Source organism: Vigna angularis, chromosome 2 (assembly GCF_016808095.1).
Source record: "Vigna angularis cultivar LongXiaoDou No.4 chromosome 2, ASM1680809v1, whole genome shotgun sequence".
Classification (NCBI taxonomy): domain Eukaryota; kingdom Viridiplantae; phylum Streptophyta; class Magnoliopsida; order Fabales; family Fabaceae; genus Vigna; species Vigna angularis.
Genome location: NC_068971.1, coordinates 25,557,526 through 25,578,062, shown reverse-complemented (window position 1 = coordinate 25,578,062; position 20,537 = coordinate 25,557,526). Strand labels below are relative to the sequence as shown.

Sequence of the window (20,537 nt, the reverse complement as noted above, 5' to 3'; positions counted from 1 at the left end):
TAATTTCACTTCATATAGTGTTCGCACACCTTAATACTTCTTTTTATTCACATTTTCATTCTATGTTCCACTTCCATAAAAAGACGAGCGTTCAATCCTCTGCGAGGACGAACGTCAGGAGTGAGACCGTGGGGTTTCTTTTCAAAACAATAAAGTTGACGCGCTGAACATGACGAACGTTACTTTTGCTAGAATCAGTTGAATGAACCGATTCATAGCTATATAATATAAGTGTTACCGAATAATTTAAATTTAAAGACTTGGGACTAAATTCAAAATGATAAGGATACAACCAGACGATCTATTTGGTACTCTGAGGACAATTATTTAACAGGATCAACCGCCAGTCAATGACCGCAAGCGAATATTCATTTACTAAAAAATCTGAGACGAACGCTATTTACGTACGTTCTGGAATCAAGGATATTGACGAGCGTTCGGTATAAGACCGTACACTTCTTAGGACGAACGCTAAGTATAAGACCGATCGCTATTAGGACGAACGCTCAGTATAAGACTGAGCGCTACTTTAAGACGAACGCTTGGCATAAACCGAGCGCTTATTAGGACGAACGCTAGGTGTAAGACCGAGCGCTACTTAAGACGAACGCTTGGTATAAACCGAGCGCTATTGGGACGAACGCTAGGTGTAAGACCGAGCGCTACTTAAGACGAACGCTTGGTATAAACCGAGCGCTATTGGGACGAACGCTAGGTGTAAGACCGAGCGCTACTTAAGACGAACGCTTGGTATAAACCGAGCGCTATTGGGACGAATGCTCAATAGCATTTCAAATGGGGACGCTCGTTCTAAGACAGAATCCTTTCCAAATGAAAGAATTTCACTCTAAATCATTTTCAGAGAAACCGAACGGTATATGACCGTACGATAACGAACGTATTTTATCATATGACAGGATCATTATATTTCATATTTTCATCTTCATCTAAGCTTAACATTTCTCATACGATTCATAATCTTATAACTTCCGTTTCATCATTTAATTCCCATACTATATAGATTTCACATTAAATCATACTATACAAAAATTGTCCAGTATTCAATTCATGCATATCAGCCAGCGCATACCATATTCATTCATGCATAACAGCGATCGTTCAAGCATACTCAAACACAGCATACATCTCATACATTCTATTTCTATCAGGCTCGCACACAATCATATACGTATGGATCAAATTATTAAGCTTCCCTTACCTGGATAGTAGTGTACTCCCAATTGCAAGGTTTTGGTTCGACCTCTAACAGCGTTCTACACTCAGGTTCACTCAACAACTTCCACTTAGTCTAAAACACCAAAAATCAGAATAACTCAGACCTAGAACCCATGCATGCAACCAAAACTAGGGTTCGCATGAAACCAGAAAAGATGAACGGTTAACGACGAGAACTTACCAGTTCCGATCCAAATTCTGTTCGGTCCAAAAGGAAGATCACAGCTGGACGAACGTTCCTACGGTTCTGAAACGTGATCGGAGAAGGAAACGGTGAGTTACAGAAGAGAGAAGTTTGGGATGTTCTAGAGAGAAGTTGGAGAAGATGAAGAGTTGAGGTTGCTGAGGAAGAAGATGAGTGGTACAGGTGAGTGGAAGGGTTTTTCGAAAACTCATTTTGTTCAATCCACGTTCGTGCGGACGAACGTCTCCCGATCCGACACCTGCACACTCACTCTGACTTCAGAACCTTCCAACGTGACAAGTGGCGCTCGTGCATGCAGCGGTGAGTGCGTTTTTAATGCACTGAACGTGTGACGAGACGCATTTAAGGAAGCTAACAGGTGACTCAGCAGTGCAATAAGTACAGATTTGACATTTAATTATGTTTAAATTTTCGAGATCTCACATTCCACCTATCTACAAAAATTTTCGACCTCGAAAATTAAAGACTCACCCGAAAATAGATTAGGGTACAAGTCCTTCATGGCGCTCTCCACTTCCCACGTTGAATCACCAGTCTTAGCGTCCCACACCATCTTTACCAAACGAACTTCCTTGCCTTTGTAGTACTTGGTGCGGCTATCTTCTATACGGACTGGATGTAGTTCCAACGTTTGGTCTGGACGAAGCTGAATGTTTTCCAACTCCAGTACATGTGATGGATTCGCTACATACTTCCGGAGTTGAGAGACGTGGAAAACGGGGTGAAGGTTGGATAGCTGGGGCGGCAAAGTAAGCTCGTACGCTACTGGTCCGATCTTCCTTAGAATCTGATATGGTCCAATGAACTTGGGAGACAGCTTCTTTGGACGAACGACTCGTCCTACACCAGTGACTGGATTGAGTCGAAGGAACACATGATCTCCTGCAGCAAACTCTAACGGCCTTCTCCTCTTATCAGCATAAGACTTCTGCCTGCTCAAAGACGTCTTCAACCTCTCCTGGATTTGCTTGACTTTCTCGGTCGTTTGCTGGATAAGCTCAGGTCCAGTTAGCACGTTCTCTCCTTCCTTGAACCAACAAAGTGGCGTTCGACATTTCCTCCCGTAGAGTGCTTCGAACGGTGCCATTCCAATGCTCGCCTGGAAACTGTTGTTATACGTGAACTCCACTAGTGGCAGAACCTCATCCCATGCGCCTAAGTGATCTAGGACGCACGTCCTCAGCAAATCTTCTAGCGTCTGGATGGTCCGTTCAGACTGGCCGTCCGTCTGAGGGTGATAGGCTGAACTCATTTGCAACTTACTACCGAGCTCGCTTTGAAGTGATTGCCAAAACAATGAAGTGAACCTTGTGTCTCGATCGGAAATGATGCTCGACGGCACTCCATGTAAGCGAACGATCTCTTGGATATATAACTTGGCTAAGTTGGTCATCGACATCTTCAAGTTGACTGCCAGGAAGTGGGCGCTCTTCGTTAGCCTATCCACGATCACCCAGGTTGAATCATGATTCCTGACCGTGCGTGGTAGATGAGTCACGAAGTCCATGGATATGTTATCCCATTTCCATTCGGGAATTTCCAACTGTTGAAGTAATCCGCCAGGTCTTTGGTATTCCGCCTTCGCTCGTTGACAGGTTAGACATGATGCCACAAAACGAGCGACATCATTCTTCAATCCAGGCCACCAAAATGATCTCCGGAGGTCTTGATACATCTTAGTCATGCCAGGGTGCATGCTAAGACGGCTGTGATGACCTTCCTCCAGAATAATTCTCTTCAGCTCGCCATCATTCGGAACGCACGTTCTACCCATGTAACGCAACATGTCGTCCGTTCCCGTATTGAACCCCTTAGCTTGATCCGTACCGAGCGCGCTTAAGATCTTCACCAGCTCTTCATCCTCACGTTGCTTCATCCTAATCCGATCAAACACATCGCTAGATATTCTAAGGTTACAACACTTGATGCTGCTCGGTTCTAACTCAAACTGTAACCTTAGATCTCTGAAACTCTCCACTAAGCTCCGCTCGCGCACCATCATGGACGACACATGTACCACTTTCCTGCTTAGAGCGTCCGCTACCACGTTCGCCTTTCCTGGATGATAGAGTAGTTCGAAGTCATAATCCTTCAAGAACTCAAGCCACCTCCTCTGCCTCATATTCAACTCCTTCTGATCAAAGAGGTACTTGAGACTCTTGTGATCACTGAAAACTTGGAACGTGGATCCATACAAGAAATGCCTCCAAATCTTCAGCGCAAAAACGACCGCTGCCAACTCCAGGTCGTGCGTTGGGTAATTCCTCTCGTGAATCCTCAACTAACGAGACGCATAAGCTACCGCTCGCTTCTCTTGCATCAAAACACAACCCAGACCTTGATGAGAAGCGTCGCAATAAACCTCAAACGGTTTAGACGTGTCTGGAATAACTAACACTGGAGCGCTCGTCAATTTCACCTTCAACTCCTGGAAACTGGCCTCACAACGATCGGTCCAAGCGAACGACTGATCTTTACGGGTCAACTGAGTTAGCGGTGCCACTATCTTAGCAAAACCTTCAATGAAACGTCTGTAGTAGCCCGCCAGTCCAACAAAACTACGTACCTCAGTGACCGAACGCGGACTCTCCCATTCCAGTACCGCTCGCACTTTCGCTGGATCTACCGAGATGCCTCCAGCTGACACTACATGACCCAAAAACTGAATTTCCTTCATCCAGAATTCACACTTAGACAACTTGGCATATAACTCCTTCTCCCGCAACACTCCAAGTACAAGTCTAAGGTGCTCTTCATGCTCGTCTTCGGTCTTGGAATAGATGAGAATATCATCTATGAAGACGACCACAAACTTATCCAAATAAGGCCTGAATATGCGGTTCATATACTCCATGAACACGGCTGGAGCGTTCGTTACTCCAAAAGGCATTACCACATATTCATAATGTCCATAACGAGACCTGAATGCCGTCTTCTGGATGTCGTCTTCCTTAACCCTGATTTGATGATATCCGGATCTCAAATCAATCTTCGAGAACACCGCAGCCCCATGTAATTGATCCAGCAAGTCATCTATCCTTGGCAAATGGTACTTGTTCTTGATGGTCAGCTTATTTAATTGCCTGTAGTCTATACATAACCGAGAGCTGCCATCCTTCTTCCTTACTAACAACACGGGCGCTCCCCAAGGTGATACGCTCGGCCTAATGAATTTCTTCTCTATCAACTCTTCAATCTGCTCCTTGAGTTCAGCTAACTCCGCAGGCGACATTCGATATGGCTGAACCGAGATAGGAGCCGCTGTCGTCACCAAATCAATGGTGAACTCCACTTCACGCTGAGGGGGAAGTCCAGGGATCTCTTCCGGAAAAACGTCCGCGAACTCAACCACAACCGATCGTCCCATACCGCCTCTAATGGACGATCGTTCTTCTACCACTCCTCTAGATTCCTGATCCTCGTGAGTCATAATCAGGAAACAGCTGGCGCCTTCCATAATGTCTTCTTTCAGCTGACCGAGCTTCACTGAAAGAACTTCTTCTTCTTCACCAGGAAAAATTAATTCCTTCGCTCCACAATCAATAAGAATGCGATTGGCAGCCAACCAATCCATTCCTAAAATCACCTCCAAACCTTGAAGAGGTAAGCAGATGAGGCTAACCTTAAACTTACGTCCCTCCACTTCTATAGGACACTTGACGCACATAGTGGACGTCCTAACCTCACCAGCTGCTGGGGTAGACACCACCAGGTCAAACTGCATCTCGCTCACTTCTAATCCCAACTTTTCAACACACGCCTTCGAGATGAAGGAGTGCGTTGCCCCCGAATCATACAAAGCACAGCATGATCTACCAAACAGCATGCATTCACCAATAATAAGATTACTTGAGCTCGCTGCCTCAGCGCTCGTTATAGCATACACTCGCCCACTTGCTTGGGCTCGTCCTCCTCTCGGCTGATTTCTTCCAGCATTGGGTGGCCTCATCACCGCACGCCCACTCATATTGCACTCATGATCCGAGTGCCCGTTTCTTCCACAACGATTACAGTGCTTTACTCCCACCAACTGAGGGCATGAAGACCTATAATGTGGTCCTCCACACCGGTAGCAAACTACACTTCCCTGTCCAGACTGTCCGACAGGGATTACTACTTGAGATCCGCTCGTTTGAGAAGGCTGGTTTGGACGAGCGTAAGGAGGTCTCCTCTGGACAGTACCTCCCCTGGACACTATCGGTCCCCTACTCGCTTGCTGCTGCTTCTTTTGCCGTTCCGCTTCTGCCATGTTCCTCTCCAAGACTTTGGCTCTCTCAACCATAGCAGGGAACGTTCGGATACACAAACTGGAAATCAGTACTTTCAGGTCACTCCGCAATCCGTTCTCAAATTTTCTACACTGCCACACTTCACTCGTGGCCATAATATTGAATCTGACGAGGTGCTTGAACTTATTGGTGTATTCGGAAACAGACATACCCCCTTGAACCAGTTGTAGAAATTCCACCTCCTTCGCAAACCGAACGCTGTCCGGAAAGTATTCTTCATAAAACTTAGTTCTAAACACTTCCCAAGTGATCGGCTGTTGCGCGTCCGCTAGAATAGCTCTCGCGCTCGTCCACCAATGACTCGCTTCTCCCGTCAACAAATATTCTGCGTACGCTAATCTATTCTCATCTGGACATCTCTTGGCATTGAAGATCTTCTCTATATCCCTTAACCACTGATCCGCTTCGTCTGGAAGACCTTTCCCACTGAACTTAGCCGGATGGTGTTGGAGGAAACTCTCCAAGCTCCACTCAGCAGTAGGCGGGGCAGCGTTGGAAGAAGACGCTCCCGCAGTGTGCCTGGTTGCTGCTAGAATCTCCATTAGCTGCCTTTGAGTTGTTTCCGAACTGGCACGCGAAGCTTCCAAACTCTGCATGGCACTCTGATTTTGTTGCATCAGTGTCGTGTTTTGTTGCTGTAAACGATCGATCACCGTCTCCAACAACCTAGCGTTGTTGGATGCATCTGGTTCAGTAGGTTGAGGTGGAGGAGGGAGTCTAGGCGCCATTCGTTCTCTGGACACAGAGGAAAACGAACGTTAGTAATGTGCAAAGAGTTAAAACAATAACTCATTAAACACAGAATAAGCACACAACAAAAGCACAATGCACTCATAACCTATAGCGTCCTTTAAGAGAACAAAACTGCTCTGATACCACTAATGTAACATCCCAAAATATAGTAATTACCATAATCAGAATTAATTACATTAAGCTAATAAAACAGTGCAGTCTTACAAAAACCGAATGAGCGTTGAATGCCGAACGGCCAAAAGATACATAAATAACGAACGTTCAAACGTACAAGAGTTCAAGGACGAACGGTCTTACAAAAATTATGACCGAACGTTCAAAATAAAACTAATAATATCAAGATACGCGAGCGCTCTAAGGCTCGGCTTTAACTTCAACATCTACCAGATTCGCGTCCTCCAAATTTTCTTCTTCTAGCACTTCTTCAAGGGACGCACCACCATCTGCTCACATCCACACGGATGATCATTGCAAGGACAAGACGAACGTACATATACAAGATGACAACACAAGGAAAAACGAAAGGGTAAACTTAAGTAATTTAAATTCATACTTCAACATTTCTATTCAAACAAACACACAACTTCAATACATATAACATCATCCAAAACATAAATATATAAACGCTAGACCGACCGTCCGGACTGTATGAATCTGTGTAGTTACAAGCGTCCTTGCACCCGAGTGGTGTAGTAACTGGGATACACCAAACAGCTGCCACTCGAGGTCAGTCCGTTCTTACGTCGCCCATGTTAACTTATGGACTAAGGACCTCCTGCCGTTCCCACACATGACATACTTCCTCTACATAAAGATAGTATTCACGGAACATCAGGATGGACAGCGAGTCTTAACTTATCCACAGTCATACTTTACCAAATTTAATATTCAATATACATCAGAGTCGTCCCTCCTTGGAACGCTCGTTCAAATACCAAAATCATAATTTCACTTCATATAGTGTTCGCACACCTTAATACTTCTTTTTATTCACATTTTCATTCTATGTTCCACTTCCATAAAAAGACGAGCGTTCAATCCTCTGCGAGGACGAACGTCAGGAGTGAGACCGTGGGGTTTCTTTTCAAAACAATAAAGTTGACGCGCTGAACATGACGAACGTTACTTTTGCTAGAATCAGTTGAATGAACCGATTCATAGCTATATAATATAAGTGTTATCGAATAATTTAAATTTAAAGACTTGGGACTAAATTCAAAATGATAAGGATACAACCAGACGATCTATTTGGTACTCTGAGGACAATTATTTAACAGGATCAACCGCCAGTCAATGACCGCAAGCGAATATTCATTTACTAAAAAATCTGAGACGAACGCTATTTACGTACGTTCTGGAATCAAGGATATTGACGAGCGTTCGGTATAAGACCGTACACTTCTTAGGACGAACGCTAAGTATAAGACCGATCGCTATTAGGACGAACGCTCAGTATAAGACTGAGCGCTACTTTAAGACGAACGCTTGGCATAAACCGAGCGCTTATTAGGACGAACGCTAGGTGTAAGACCGAGCGCTACTTAAGACGAACGCTTGGTATAAACCGAGCGCTATTGGGACGAACGCTAGGTGTAAGACCGAGCGCTACTTAAGACGAACGCTTGGTATAAACCGAGCACTATTGGGACGAACGCTAGGTGTAAGACCGAGCGCTACTTAAGACGAACGCTTGGTATAAACCGAGCGCTATTGGGACGAACGCTCAATAGCATTTCAAATGGGGACGCTCGTTCTAAACAAAATCCTTTCCAAATGAAAGAATTTCACTCTAAATCATTTTCAGAGAAACCGAACGGTATATGACCGTACGATAACGAACGTATTTTATCATATGACAGGATCATTATATTTCATATTTTCATCTTCATCTAAGCTTAACATTTCTCATACGATTCATAATCTTATAACTTCCGTTTCATCATTTAATTCCCATACTATATAGATTTCACATTAAATCATACTATACAAAAATTGTCCAGTATTCAATTCATGCATATCAGCCAGCGCATACCATATTCATTCATGCATAACAGCGATCGTTCAAGCATACTCAAACACAGCATACATCTCATACATTCTATTTCTATCAGGCTCGCACACAATCATATACGTATGGATCAAATTATTAAGCTTCCCTTACCTGGATAGTAGTGTACTCCCAATTGCAAGGTTTTGGTTCGACCTCTAACAGCGTTCTACACTCAGGTTCACTCAACAACTTCCACTTAGTCTAAAACACCAAAAATCAGAATAACTCAGACCTAGAACCCATGCATGCAACCAAAACTAGGGTTCGCATGAAACCAGAAAAGATGAACGGTTAACGATGAGAACTTACCAGTTCCGATCCAAATTCTGTTCGGTCCAAAAGGAAGATCACAGCTGGACGAACGTTCCTACGGTTCTGAAACGTGATCGGAGAAGGAAACGGTGAGTTACAGAAGAGAGAAGTTTGGGATGTTCTAGAGAGAAGTTGGAGAAGATGAAGAGTTGAGGTTGCTGAGGAAGAAGATGAGTGGTACAGGTGAGTGGAAGGGTTTTTCGAAAACTCATTTTGTTCAATCCACGTTCGTGCGGACGAACGTCTCCCGATCCGACACCTGCACACTCACTCTGACTTCAGAACCTTCCAACGTGACAAGTGGCGCTCGTGCATGCAGCGGTGAGTGCGTTTTTAATGCACTGAACGTGTGACGAGACGCATTTAAGGAAACTGACAGGTGACTCAGCAGTGCAATAAGTACAGATTTGACATTTAATTATGTTTAAATTTTCGAGATCTCACACTTTAACATTCTGAAAATTAATTTACAGGAAATGAAACTGAAAATAATATTTTAGAGATCACATTTTAAAATGTAAAGAGAGTGTTTAAAAAAATTATTCTCTTCAACATCTTTTTTTTACATTCTACAATGTACTTTTAGAAAATTCTTTTCTTAGTATTTCAAAAGGTAATTTCTAGTATACGTTTCATTTTCATAAAATTCTATAAAGTCCTTTCTAAAATAAAAACATGACATAATAAAGAGAAGATAAAAGTAAATATGTCATGGCAAATACATAAATAAATCAAAATTATATGTATTAAGAAAAAAGGGAGTACAAATAGTAGGAATCCTAAAGACAAATCAATAAAAGGCTTTGCCCAGCTAGAAACGAGTTTTAGTAACATCTCTACAAATTTACTATACATGATTGGATTATAATATAAAATTACTTTATATAGTTAGAGTATAACTTTTCTTCATCTTTTATTTTTTCTAATAACGAATAATTTGATAAGCATAAAAATTTGAGTTTTGTGAAATTTCAATTAAAAAGATTTTCTTAATAGTGTTTTCATGTAAATATAATAATTTTTTTATTTTAGAAAAATAAAAATATAGAATAAAGTCAGTTTTCCTTAGATAGGTCTATTATTTTACAATTTCTGAATTCTAACCCTTTCCCCAGTTTTAGATTCTGCAGAGAAGCCCCTGATCAAGAGAGCTGGCATGGTCAAAATCAGCTTTTGACCCTTGCTTCTTTAATCAAAACGCGCAGCTGAACAAAGGGGCAAGCAGCTCGCGCCTAAATGGAATCAAAGTTGTGTGACCTAGGTTGCACCAAGAAGCACGAAGTCGAGCCAATGATGTTGAGTAAACATGAACAGTGGCACTGCACGTGAACCATGGTGAAGGTCTCAAGAGCTTGAAGCTGGTTCAAGGTGCGGAACAAAAGGGGTTGGAAGCACAAAGCGGCCAGGATGATGCTCTGAGTAAAATTTTTTGTATCCATTTCCTTGAACTCAATTCAATGTACATTCCTCGTTTTTGAAATAAAATTTTGATTCTCTATGTTTCGTGAAATTTTAATCTTCTGTTTCTAATTTCTGAGTTCTTTTAGTTTATTGTTATGCTTTGCATTTCTTTTGAATTCCTGAAGCATGAGTAGTTATCTACAGGTTCTATTCCATTTCTTTGTCTATACCTTAATTCAGACTCAAGAATATTGAACCATTTGGCATTTTGAATTGTGAAAACTGCAAATTAGTGATCTCTAACCTAGAGCTTGTATTGGCCCCAAAGTGGGCTTTTCTTTCCCAAGATGTCTTCTTAAGCCAGGACACAATTCAATGAACTAAATGAGTCAGGAGGTTGAATTCTGGATTTTAGGGTATGAGTTGTTGTTCTTGCTTTCCACTGTCACAGAGTCCTAATATGTTTACTTTAAATTCTGTTTTGAAATGTATTTTTGTTGTTACGTGAGATCAATAAGTGTCATTGTTCAATTTCATTGTTTGGTAATTTCTACTTTCGTGCATTCCTGTTACTAGTCTGTTCATCCTTTAGTTTTGATTCTGATTTGCATTTATGAATTTAAGTTCTTGCACTTCATAGCATCTTGAATTTTCAGGTTTTATGCATGATGCTTGATACCCACTTGGGGGTTTTAGGTTTTATTCATTCCTTAGATTATGTCATATTGTATTAAACCTGTTCATAACATGTGCATACTAGGAAATCTGTATATTGTGTAAAACGCTGCAATCAAAGTCTACCCATAGTGTGGTTTTATGTTTATTCTGTCAAAAACAGGTTCTAGATGTGTTTCATGACATAAGGCATATCATCTATGTTAAGCTAGCATCTTTCGTGCATTTGCATCATTCTAGACTTAGTTAACTCACTTCATTTGCATTCATGATATTATAGGTTAATAAAGCTTAAGTTTAGCATTTAAACTCCTGTGACAAAATTTGAATTGAGAGTTGGTTGCTAAACTGTTTTTATCTCAATCCAGACTTGCTGAAGTTGGTTTGCATGCAAACACAGCATCAACATTCATATTCTGGGTTAGGTGCAACACGTTCTACTTATCTAGGGTTTATGCATGTTTTTTAGTCCTGATTGTACATTGCATAATTCCGGGCATTATCCATCTTTCCTTACCATCCTAGACTGAGCATAGTATTCACATCTGCATCAAGCATGCATTCTCCTGTCATTTCGGACATTATACGTGACAATTACATCAGCATTATAGTTTTAGATCTTAATCTTCGATTCAGCTTTGAATCCTAGAATAGGCTATCATGCATTTCTTTTAATCGCTGTAAATTTTAATTTAATCATTAACTGATAGGATATAATGTAATAGATAATGTTAGGGGTTGGAAGGTATACGAGAGAAGAAGAAGGGCACCAAATGGTGGAAGGCGGGGAGAGGTCGAGCCGAATGGTGGAAGCGGTGAGGGAGAAGAAGAAGGGCACCGAACGGTGGAAGGCGGGGAGAGGTCGAGCCGAACGGCTGAAAGCGGTGAGGGCTCGAGCCGAACGATGGAAAGAGGTGAAGAACTGGAGCTGATCGATTGAAGAGTTATTATCCTAACTGTTGTAGCAATTAGGATGAGCGGGAGATATTTATAGTAAATAGAACTATATTATAGGGAAATATTCAGTATAAGATATTTATAGTAAATAGAGCTATATTATAGGGAAATATTCAGTATAAGATATTTATAGTAAATAGAGCTATATTCTAGGGAAATATTCAGTATAAGATGGGTGGAAAATATTTAATATAAATAGAGCTAGACTCTATTGTTAGGGTTATGCTTTTGATTATTGAGTTTGTTAACAGGCGGCTATAGTCCTGTGAGAGAGGTTATGCTTCCAACTATCCTTGTTTAGAGAATTCTATTACCATTAATGAGAGAAATTCATTCTTTCATTATCTTTTCTGCCTACTGTGATTGTGGTTAATTAGGTTTCCTACTCAGAAACCTAACAATTGGTCCGACCTGCCGGATACTAATTGAGAGGAGTGAAAGACATCATGGAGAGAAGAATGAATGCAGTCGAAGGGAAATTGGAGAACATGGAGATGTCCATGGGGGGATTGGAAGCGGAGACGGCGGCGTTACGCAAAGATTTACAAGAACTGAGGAGGATGATAGGAGGGCGAGCCCGACAACTAGATGGAAGTTCGGATGGAAGCCATGGGTTTGTTAACGAGAATCAGAGAAGGAGAAGGGAGAGCTTGGAGGAGGAACTAGATGAAGACCGAGGAGACGCCCAACCTAATTGGGTAGAAGGGGTAGAACTACCCACTTTCGAAGGGTTTGATCCGTTGGGGTGGATCTCTAAGGCAGAGAAGTTCTTCGAGTTGCAAGGTGGGGCAGAGGAGGAAAAGGTGCGCCTAGCCGACATCAGTATGAAGGGTAGCGCTGGCTACTGGTTCAAAGCCTGGAAGGAGAAAGCCAAGAATCGTTATTGGGAAGGTCTGAAGGGAGCAGTAGTGGTGCGATTTGGAGAATGGAATAGGGGTACAATCTTTGAAAGGTTTGCAGACAGTAAGCAGTCGGGGACCGCAGAAGAATACGTCCAAGATCCGAACGTGAGAGGACGGCCGGATCCGAACATGAGAGGACAGCCGGAACCGAACGTGAGAGGACAGCCGGAACCGAAATGGAGAGGACTGCCGGATCCGAACGTGCGAGGACTACCGTATCCAAACGAGAGAGAACTGCCAGACCCGAACGAAAGAAGACTACAGGACCCGAACGGGAGAGGACGGTCGGATCCGAACGTGAAAGGACTACTAGAATCGAATGGCATAGGATGGACGGACCCGAACGGAAGAGGACGGCCGGAGCCGAACGGGCGAGGAGGGCTGGATCATTGGGAGAGAAGCGTGTTGGAAGGAAGAATGTTAGGACATGGAGGGTTTATGAGAGGCGAAAGGTGAGGAAGAGTACTTAACTGTTAAACAGTTAAGTGGGGCGGGAAAAAGGTCTCTATAAAAGGACCTCTTTTATTGTTTTCCGTTATGGAGTTTGTACTCTTGAGTTGAAGACCAGTTTAGACCTGGTGAAGGAGGTTAAGCTCCTGGTTTCCCAATTGTATTCTTGATTCTTTGATGTGAATACAAGTCGTTTCTTTTACAATTGCTTGCTGTTAGAGTACTGAAGTGTGAGAGTAAGGGAGATAGTTAGGATTCTTACCAAGGTTCTTAACAAAGTGGTCCGACCTGCCGGATCCAAATCGGAGAGAGAACGCGATGGAAGGGAAGTTACATGCTCTGGAGAACAGAATTGAAGGAAAAATGAATGTAGTTGAAGGACGGATGGAACACCTGGAGATGGCAGTAGACGGGTTGAAGGCGGAGTCAGCGGCAAACCGGCAAGACTTGATCACGATGCGTAAAGACATCCAAGAACTGTTACGATTGATGGGTGTGCGAAACAAGCCAAACAGGGAGAGCTTTGACGGGAGCCATGGTTCAGTCAATGATAATGGGGGTGCCCGGCGCGACGAAGTCGAAGGAGAAAGAGAAGGGGAACGATCAGAAAACCAACCCAATTGGAGGCGACGGGTGGAATTACCCGCGTTTGAAGAAATCGATCTGTTGAATTGAATTAATAGGGCTGAAAAATTCTGAGATACAGAAGGTGGCGGAGGCGGAGAAGATCGAACTGGCTCACATCAGTATGGAGGGAAGCGCCGGTTATTGGTTTAAATTTTGGAAGGAAAAGGTGAACGACCGATCATGGGAGGGGCTCAAGGAAGCGTTGTTGATTAGATTCGAGAGTCGCTACCGGTGCAGCATTTTTGAGAGGATGGCGGCGATCAAGCAAACAACCACTGTGGAGGAATATGTGAAAGAATTTGAAGCTCTGGCCGGACAGATGAAGGCGTTTTCGGACGACCAGTTGTTGGGATACTTCCTGGCGGGCTTACGGGAGGAATTGCGATGCCAGGTGAGACCCCACGACCCACGAAACTTGATGACGACGATGAAACTGGCACGAGACGTCGAAGAGGCTCTACGCGGGCTAGGTCTGATGGGTTGGACGACATCCAAGAACCCCCCATCATGGGGACGAACGACAGGGGGAGGAGCAGTGGTGGTAAGAACCGATCCGCCGAGGAGCAATTCGATGAGAACGACCCCGACCGAGAGCGTCGGGTCCGTCAGACGTGACAGCGCTACGGGAGGTGGCCTGGTGAGAGGCGGAATGCGCGGAGGAAGTGATAACCGAGGAAGGAGTTCAAGAAACCTACCTTACCCTGAGTTTCTGAAACGCAGAGAAGAAGGAAGGTGTTTCTGATGTGGGGGGCCATTTAGCCCAGGGCACTAGTGCCCGGAGAAGAGTTTACAGGTGGTGTTACTGGCCGAAGACGAAGAAGAGGATGTTGAAAGGGAAGAGGTAGAGTTGGAGCCACCCTGCATGGAGTTATCGGCGTTCTCGGCTGGCGGGTTGACGCAACCTAAAACATTGAAGTTGCAGGGGAAGGTGGGAGGAAAAGTCGTGCTAATATTGGTGGACAGCGGCGCGAGCCACAACTTCATCAGTAAGAAATTGGTGGAGGAACTGAAGCTCGGAATGGAAGACACTTTTCCATATCAAGTAAGCTTAGGGGACGGTCATAAGAAGAAGACCTGAGGGTGTTGTCCGAGGGTGGTGGTCGACATGGGGGGAGTTGAGATTGAGGAAAAGTTCTATTTGTTCGAGTTGGGAGGAATAGACATGATCCTCGGAGTTGATTGGTTGGCCAAATTGGGGGAGATCACGCTGGATTGGGGGAAATCCACCATGTCGTTCCGACAAGCAGGGAAGAAGATTGTCATAAAAGGGGATCCGATCCGATGTTGGAGAGAAGGGTGGTTGAACTAGAAAAATTGTTGAAAATGAGTGAGGCCGAGACATGGGCTCTGTTTAGAGCTTGGAAGGTAGACGAGCGGGACGAGAGGATAGAGGGGAAGAGGGGCTGACGGTGGAACAGAAGGAGGAAATGGGGAGAGTATTGAGGCAGTATGAGGAGGTATTTAAGGAACCCCGCAGACTGCCTCCTGACAGGGAAGAGAGACATCAGATCATTTTAAAGGATGGGGCCGACCGTGTCAATGTGCGCCCATACCGCTATCCACATGTCATGAAAGAGGAGATCGAACACCAGGTGGCAGAAATGTTGCATGCAGGGATTATTCGACCAAGTATAAGTCCCTACTCCAGCCCGGCGGTGATTCTCGTAAAGAAGAAAGACGGAAGCTGGCGATTTTTCATAGATTACCGAGCGCTCAACCGAGCGACCGTCCCCAACAAGTTTCCCATACCGGTGATCAAAGAGCTGTTGGACGAGCTTAGGGGAGCGAGGTATTTCTCGAAGGTGGACCTCAAAGCCGGCTACCACCAGGTCCGGATGGGAGAGGCGGATATCCAGAAGACGGCGTTCCGGACCCACTTGGGGCATTATGAGTTCCTGGTAATGCCGTTCGGCCTCACCAATGCGCTCGCCACTTTCTAGAGCGCTATGAACGAGCTATTACGACCGTACTTGCGGAAGTTCGTTCTCGTCTTCTTCGACGACATCCTCGTGTACAAAGCAACATGGGCGAAGCATCTGCAGCAAGTGAACATGGTGCTGGACCGCTTACAAAAACAACAGTGGGTGGCCAACAGGAAGAAGAGTGAATTCGGGAGAACATCGATCGGGTATTTGGGGCATGTTATAACAAGGAGAGGGGTCGAAATGGATGAAGGAAAAGTGGAGGCGGTCGTTGCCTGGGAAGAACCGCGAACGTTGAAAGGTCTAAGGTTTTTTGGGCTTAACGGGGTACTACTGGCGATTTGTACGAGATTACGGCAAGATAGCGAGGCCGCTAACGAAGATGCTGAAGAAGGGAAATTCCATATGGACAGAGATGGCCAGGGAGGCGATGGGAAGACTAAAGGAAGCGGTGACGACAACACCGGTGCTAGCATTACCGAACTTTACGCAACCTTTCCACGTAGAGTGCGATGCCTCAGGGGTGGGAATCGGAGCGGTGCTGATGCAGAAAAAGAGACCCATAGCATACTTTAGCAAAGCGTTATCAGAGGGGACGCTGGGGAAGTCGATTTACGAGAAGGAGCTCATGGCGGTGGTGATGGCGATCCAGGACTGGCGGCCATATTTGCTGGGCCAGAGGTTCGTCGTGCACACAGACCAAAAGAGCTTGAAGTTTTTGTTGGAACAAAGGATAACCACTCAAGCTCAACAACATTGGATTGCTAAACTCCTTGGCTACAATTTCGAGATTGTGTACCGAACGGGAGCCACCAATAAAGTAGCAGACGCTTTGTCACGAAAGGGAAGGGAGGAGGTGGAGGAGGGAACCGAGAAACACAGTCCAGGGATGGAAAAGGAACTGAAGGGAATGGTGAGGCCGTACTGAAAGGATTTCCAGGAAGTGGTAAAGGAGGTAGAAGAAGATGAAGAGTTGAAGAAGGTTGTGGCAGACATTACTCGGGATCCAGATAAGCACTCCTCATTCACGATAGAAAATGGGCGACTCCATTACAGGGGAAGGTTGGTCATCTCGGCCAAGTCGGACTGGGTCCCGAAGGGGGTCATTCAGGAGTATACCGCACTTGCAGGAGGATAGCGCAGTCCCTATACTGGATCGGGATGAAGAATGCGGTAACAGAGTTTGTCGCCTAGTGCTTAGTTTGCCAGCAGCACAAGTACTTAACCTTCACCACAAGGGCTTTTACAACCGCTGCCAATTCCCCAGGCGATTTAGGAAGACATCAGCATGGATTTCATAGTGAGGTTGCCGAAGTCCAAAGGGTGTGACACCATCTTGGTAGTCGTGGATCGTTTAAGCAAATATGCACACTTCATCCCTCTTAGACATCCGTATACAGCGAGAACGGTAGCTGAAGTTTTTGTGAGGGAAGTAGTGAAATTACACGGAGTGCCTAAGTCCATAGTAAGTGATCGAGATCCCTTATTTCTCAGTTCATTTTGGAGGGAGTTGTTCAAGTTGCAGGGGACCCATCTTCAGATGAGCACGTCTTACCATCCGGAAACCGATGGCCAGATAGAAGTGATGAATCGGGTTTTAGAAGGATATTTGAGGTGCTTTTGTTCTGAACAACCAAAAAGCTGGAACTTGATCCTTCCGTGGGCAGAATACTAGTACAACACCAGTTACCAGGGGGCGGCCAAAAGCACACCGTTTGAAGTGGTTTATGGGAGGACACCACCAGCTTTAACCAGGTTTGTGCCGGGGGAAACACTGGTGGAAGCAGTAGCCCAGGAACTTCAGACGCGTGATGAGGCGCTGCAACAACTTCGATTCCACTTGACACGAGCTCAGAACCTGATGATCAAGCAGGCTAATTGAAAAAGGAGGCAAGTGACTATAAGGGTGGATGATTGGGTATATTTGAAAATTAGGCCAGGTATTACGGGCCCTTCAAAGTGATTAAGAAAATAGGAGAGGTAGCATTTAGACTGCTCCTACCTGAGAATGCGAGAATCCATCTGGTCTTCCACGTGTCCCAGCTGAAGTTGGCCATTGGGATCAATCGAGTGGGGAAGGAGTTACCAACAAACTTACAAATGAGTGGACCGTCATGCTGGCCAACCAAGGTGCTAGATAAACGGGTTCAGCAGCAAGGAGGAGACCAACGAGAGCAAGTGCTGATTGAATGGCATGACAGAGGGGTGGAAAGTGCAACTTGGGAGGATCGAATGGTGATGCAAGAACAGTTTCCAGAGTTCAACCTTGGGGACAAGGTTGCTTCTCAAGGGGGGAGTAATGTTAGGACATGGAGGGTTTATGAGAGGCGAAAGGTGAGGAAGAGTACTTAACTGTTAAACAGTTAAGTGGGGCGGGAAAAAGGTCTCTATAAAAGGACCTCTTTTATTGTTTTCCGTTATGGAGTTTGTACTCTTGAGTTGAAGACCAGTTTAGACCTGGTGAAGGAGGTTAAGCTCCTGGTTTCCCAATTGTATTCTTGATTCTTTGATGTGAATATAAGTCGTTTCTTTTACAATTGCTTGCTGTTAGAGTCCTGAAGTGTGAGAGTAAGGGAGATAGTTAGGATTCTTACCAAGGTTCTTAACAAAGAATGAAGGCTTTGGAGGGAAGGGTGGATGGAAGAATCAATGCCCCAGAGAGAAGGATGAATTTTGTGAAGAGGTGGGTACTCCTATGGAATGTGGATGATGCTAAAGACCTCCTAAAAAAGCTATGCCAAAGACCTCCTCAAAAAGTTCAAGATGGATGATGCTAGTCCAGTTGGTACTCCTATGGAATGTGGCATCAGTTGAGAAAGGATGAAGAGGGAGAAAAAGTGGATCCAACCCTCTATAAAACTCTTGTTGGAAGTTTGCGCTATTTAACTTGTATAAGACTAGACATTCTCTATGCCATTGGAGTCGTGAGTTGGTACATGGAAGCTCCAACAACTACTCACTTCAAGTCTGCGAAGAGGATTCTTCGATATATCAAAGGTACGACAAGCTTTGGCCTATACTACTCCATTTCTAATGATTACAAGCTTTTTGGATATAGTCATAGCAATTGGAGTGGAGATATGGATGATCGAAAGAGCATAAGTGAATTTGTGTTCTACATGGGAGACACAACATTTACTTGGATGTCCAAGAAGCAGTCTATTGTCACTCTGTCTACATGTGAAGCAGAGTATGTAGCTGCAACTTCATGTGTTTGCCATGCTGTTTGGCTACGAAACCTATTGAAGGAGTTAAGCTTGCCGCAAGTGGAGCCAACAAAGATTTTCATGGACAACAAGTCGACAATAGCATTAGCAAAAAACCTAGTCTTCCATGATCGAAGTAAGCACATTCACACTCCTTACCATTACATTAGAGAATGCATCAACAACAAGGATGTGCAAATGGAATACGTGAAGATGCATGATCAGGTAGCAAATATCTTCACCAAACCGTTAAACAAAATCAATTTACATTTCAACACCCCATCTTAAACTTGATTTTGTATTCCAAGCAAACTTCTCAACTTCATAAAGACTTCTTTCTTCAACGGTTTGGTGAAGATATCTGCTACCTGATCATGCGTCTTCATGTATTCCATTTGCATATCCATGTTGTTGATGCATTCTCTAATGTAATGGTAACGAGTGTGGATATGCTTACTTCAATCATGGAAGACTAGGTTTTTTGCTAATGCTATTGTCGACTTGTTGTCTACAAAAGTCTTTGTTGGCTTCACTTGTGGCAAACTTAACTCCTTCAATAGGTTTCGTAGCCAAACAACATGCCAAACACATGAAGTAGCAGCTACATACTCTGCTTCACATGTAGAAAGAGTGACAATAAGCTGCTTTTTGGACATCCAAGTAAAGGCTGTGTCTCCCATGTAGAACACAAATCCACTTGTACTCTTTCGATCATCCATATCTCCACTCCAATCGCTATCACTATATCCAACAAGCTTGTAACTGTGAGAAATGAAGTAGTATAGGCCAAAATTTGTCGTACCTTTGATATATCGAAGAATCCTCTTCGCAAACTTCAAGTGAGTAGTTGTTGGAGCTTTCATGTAGCGACTGACGACTTCAACGACATAGAGAATGTCTGGTCTTGTATAGGTTAAATAACGCAAACTTCCAACAAGACTTTTATAGAGGGTTGGATCCACTTTTTCTCCCTCTTCATCCTTACTCAACTAAATGCCGCATTCCATAGGAGTACCAACTGGATTAGCATCATCCTTCTTGAGGAGGTCTTTGGCATAACTTTCTTGAGTAATAAAAATTCCTTCATTTTCTTGCTTTACTTCAATTCCGAGATAATATGTCATAAGCCCCATGTCCGTCATTTCAAATTCCATCGTCATCTTGAAGACGCACCTTTTTTACTTGATCTGCTCCCTTGTAAGAGATTTTAAGCTTCTCCCATGCTTCTTTGGCTGACTTGACTCCGGAAATCTTCGTCTAATCCTTGATAGATTAGATAGAGCTTTCTTGTCTCTCTTGAGTCTCTCAAACTCTCCTTTTGAGCTCGAGAGACTCTCTACATTCTCTGGCTCGATGTGACCCTTTTCCACCACCTCCCACACATCATGTACACCAAGGAGAGCTATCATCCTTAAACTCAAATTGTCGTAGTTGCTCTTGGTGAACATCAATACTTGAAAGGGAACTCCAGTATTTGCTATTTCTATAAAGATCTTATGGCTTTGATAGCACTTTGTTGGGAGGAAATTTTAGAGGCTTGAAGGAAGTGTTT

At 44.0% G+C, this 20,537-nt stretch overlaps 1 protein-coding gene across 5 annotated transcripts; it reads right to left on the bottom strand.

Moving 5' to 3' along the window:
• Nucleotides 1–3,666: 3,666 nt before the first annotated feature.
• Nucleotides 3,667–20,299, bottom strand: LOC128195538 (uncharacterized). Of its 5 annotated transcripts, none has more exons than XM_052873458.1 (4): nucleotides 20,159–20,295; nucleotides 8,843–8,908; nucleotides 8,645–8,734; nucleotides 3,667–6,465 (listed from the first exon to the last, which is right to left on the bottom strand). In XM_052873458.1, the coding sequence occupies exon 4, from the start codon at nucleotides 6,456–6,458 to the stop codon at nucleotides 3,723–3,725; it is 2,736 nt and encodes a 911-aa protein (XP_052729418.1). In that variant the 5' UTR covers nucleotides 6,459–6,465; nucleotides 8,645–8,734; nucleotides 8,843–8,908; nucleotides 20,159–20,295; the 3' UTR covers nucleotides 3,667–3,722. The 5 variants fall into 5 exon arrangements, 4 of the variants coding, with proteins under 4 accessions (XP_052729418.1, XP_052729419.1, XP_052729420.1 ...); XM_052873459.1 differs by lacking the exon at nucleotides 20,159–20,295 and adding an exon at nucleotides 18,374–18,492; XR_008247158.1 differs by lacking the exon at nucleotides 3,667–6,465 and adding an exon at nucleotides 6,687–6,926.
• Between the last annotated feature and the right edge of the window lie 238 nt (nucleotides 20,300–20,537).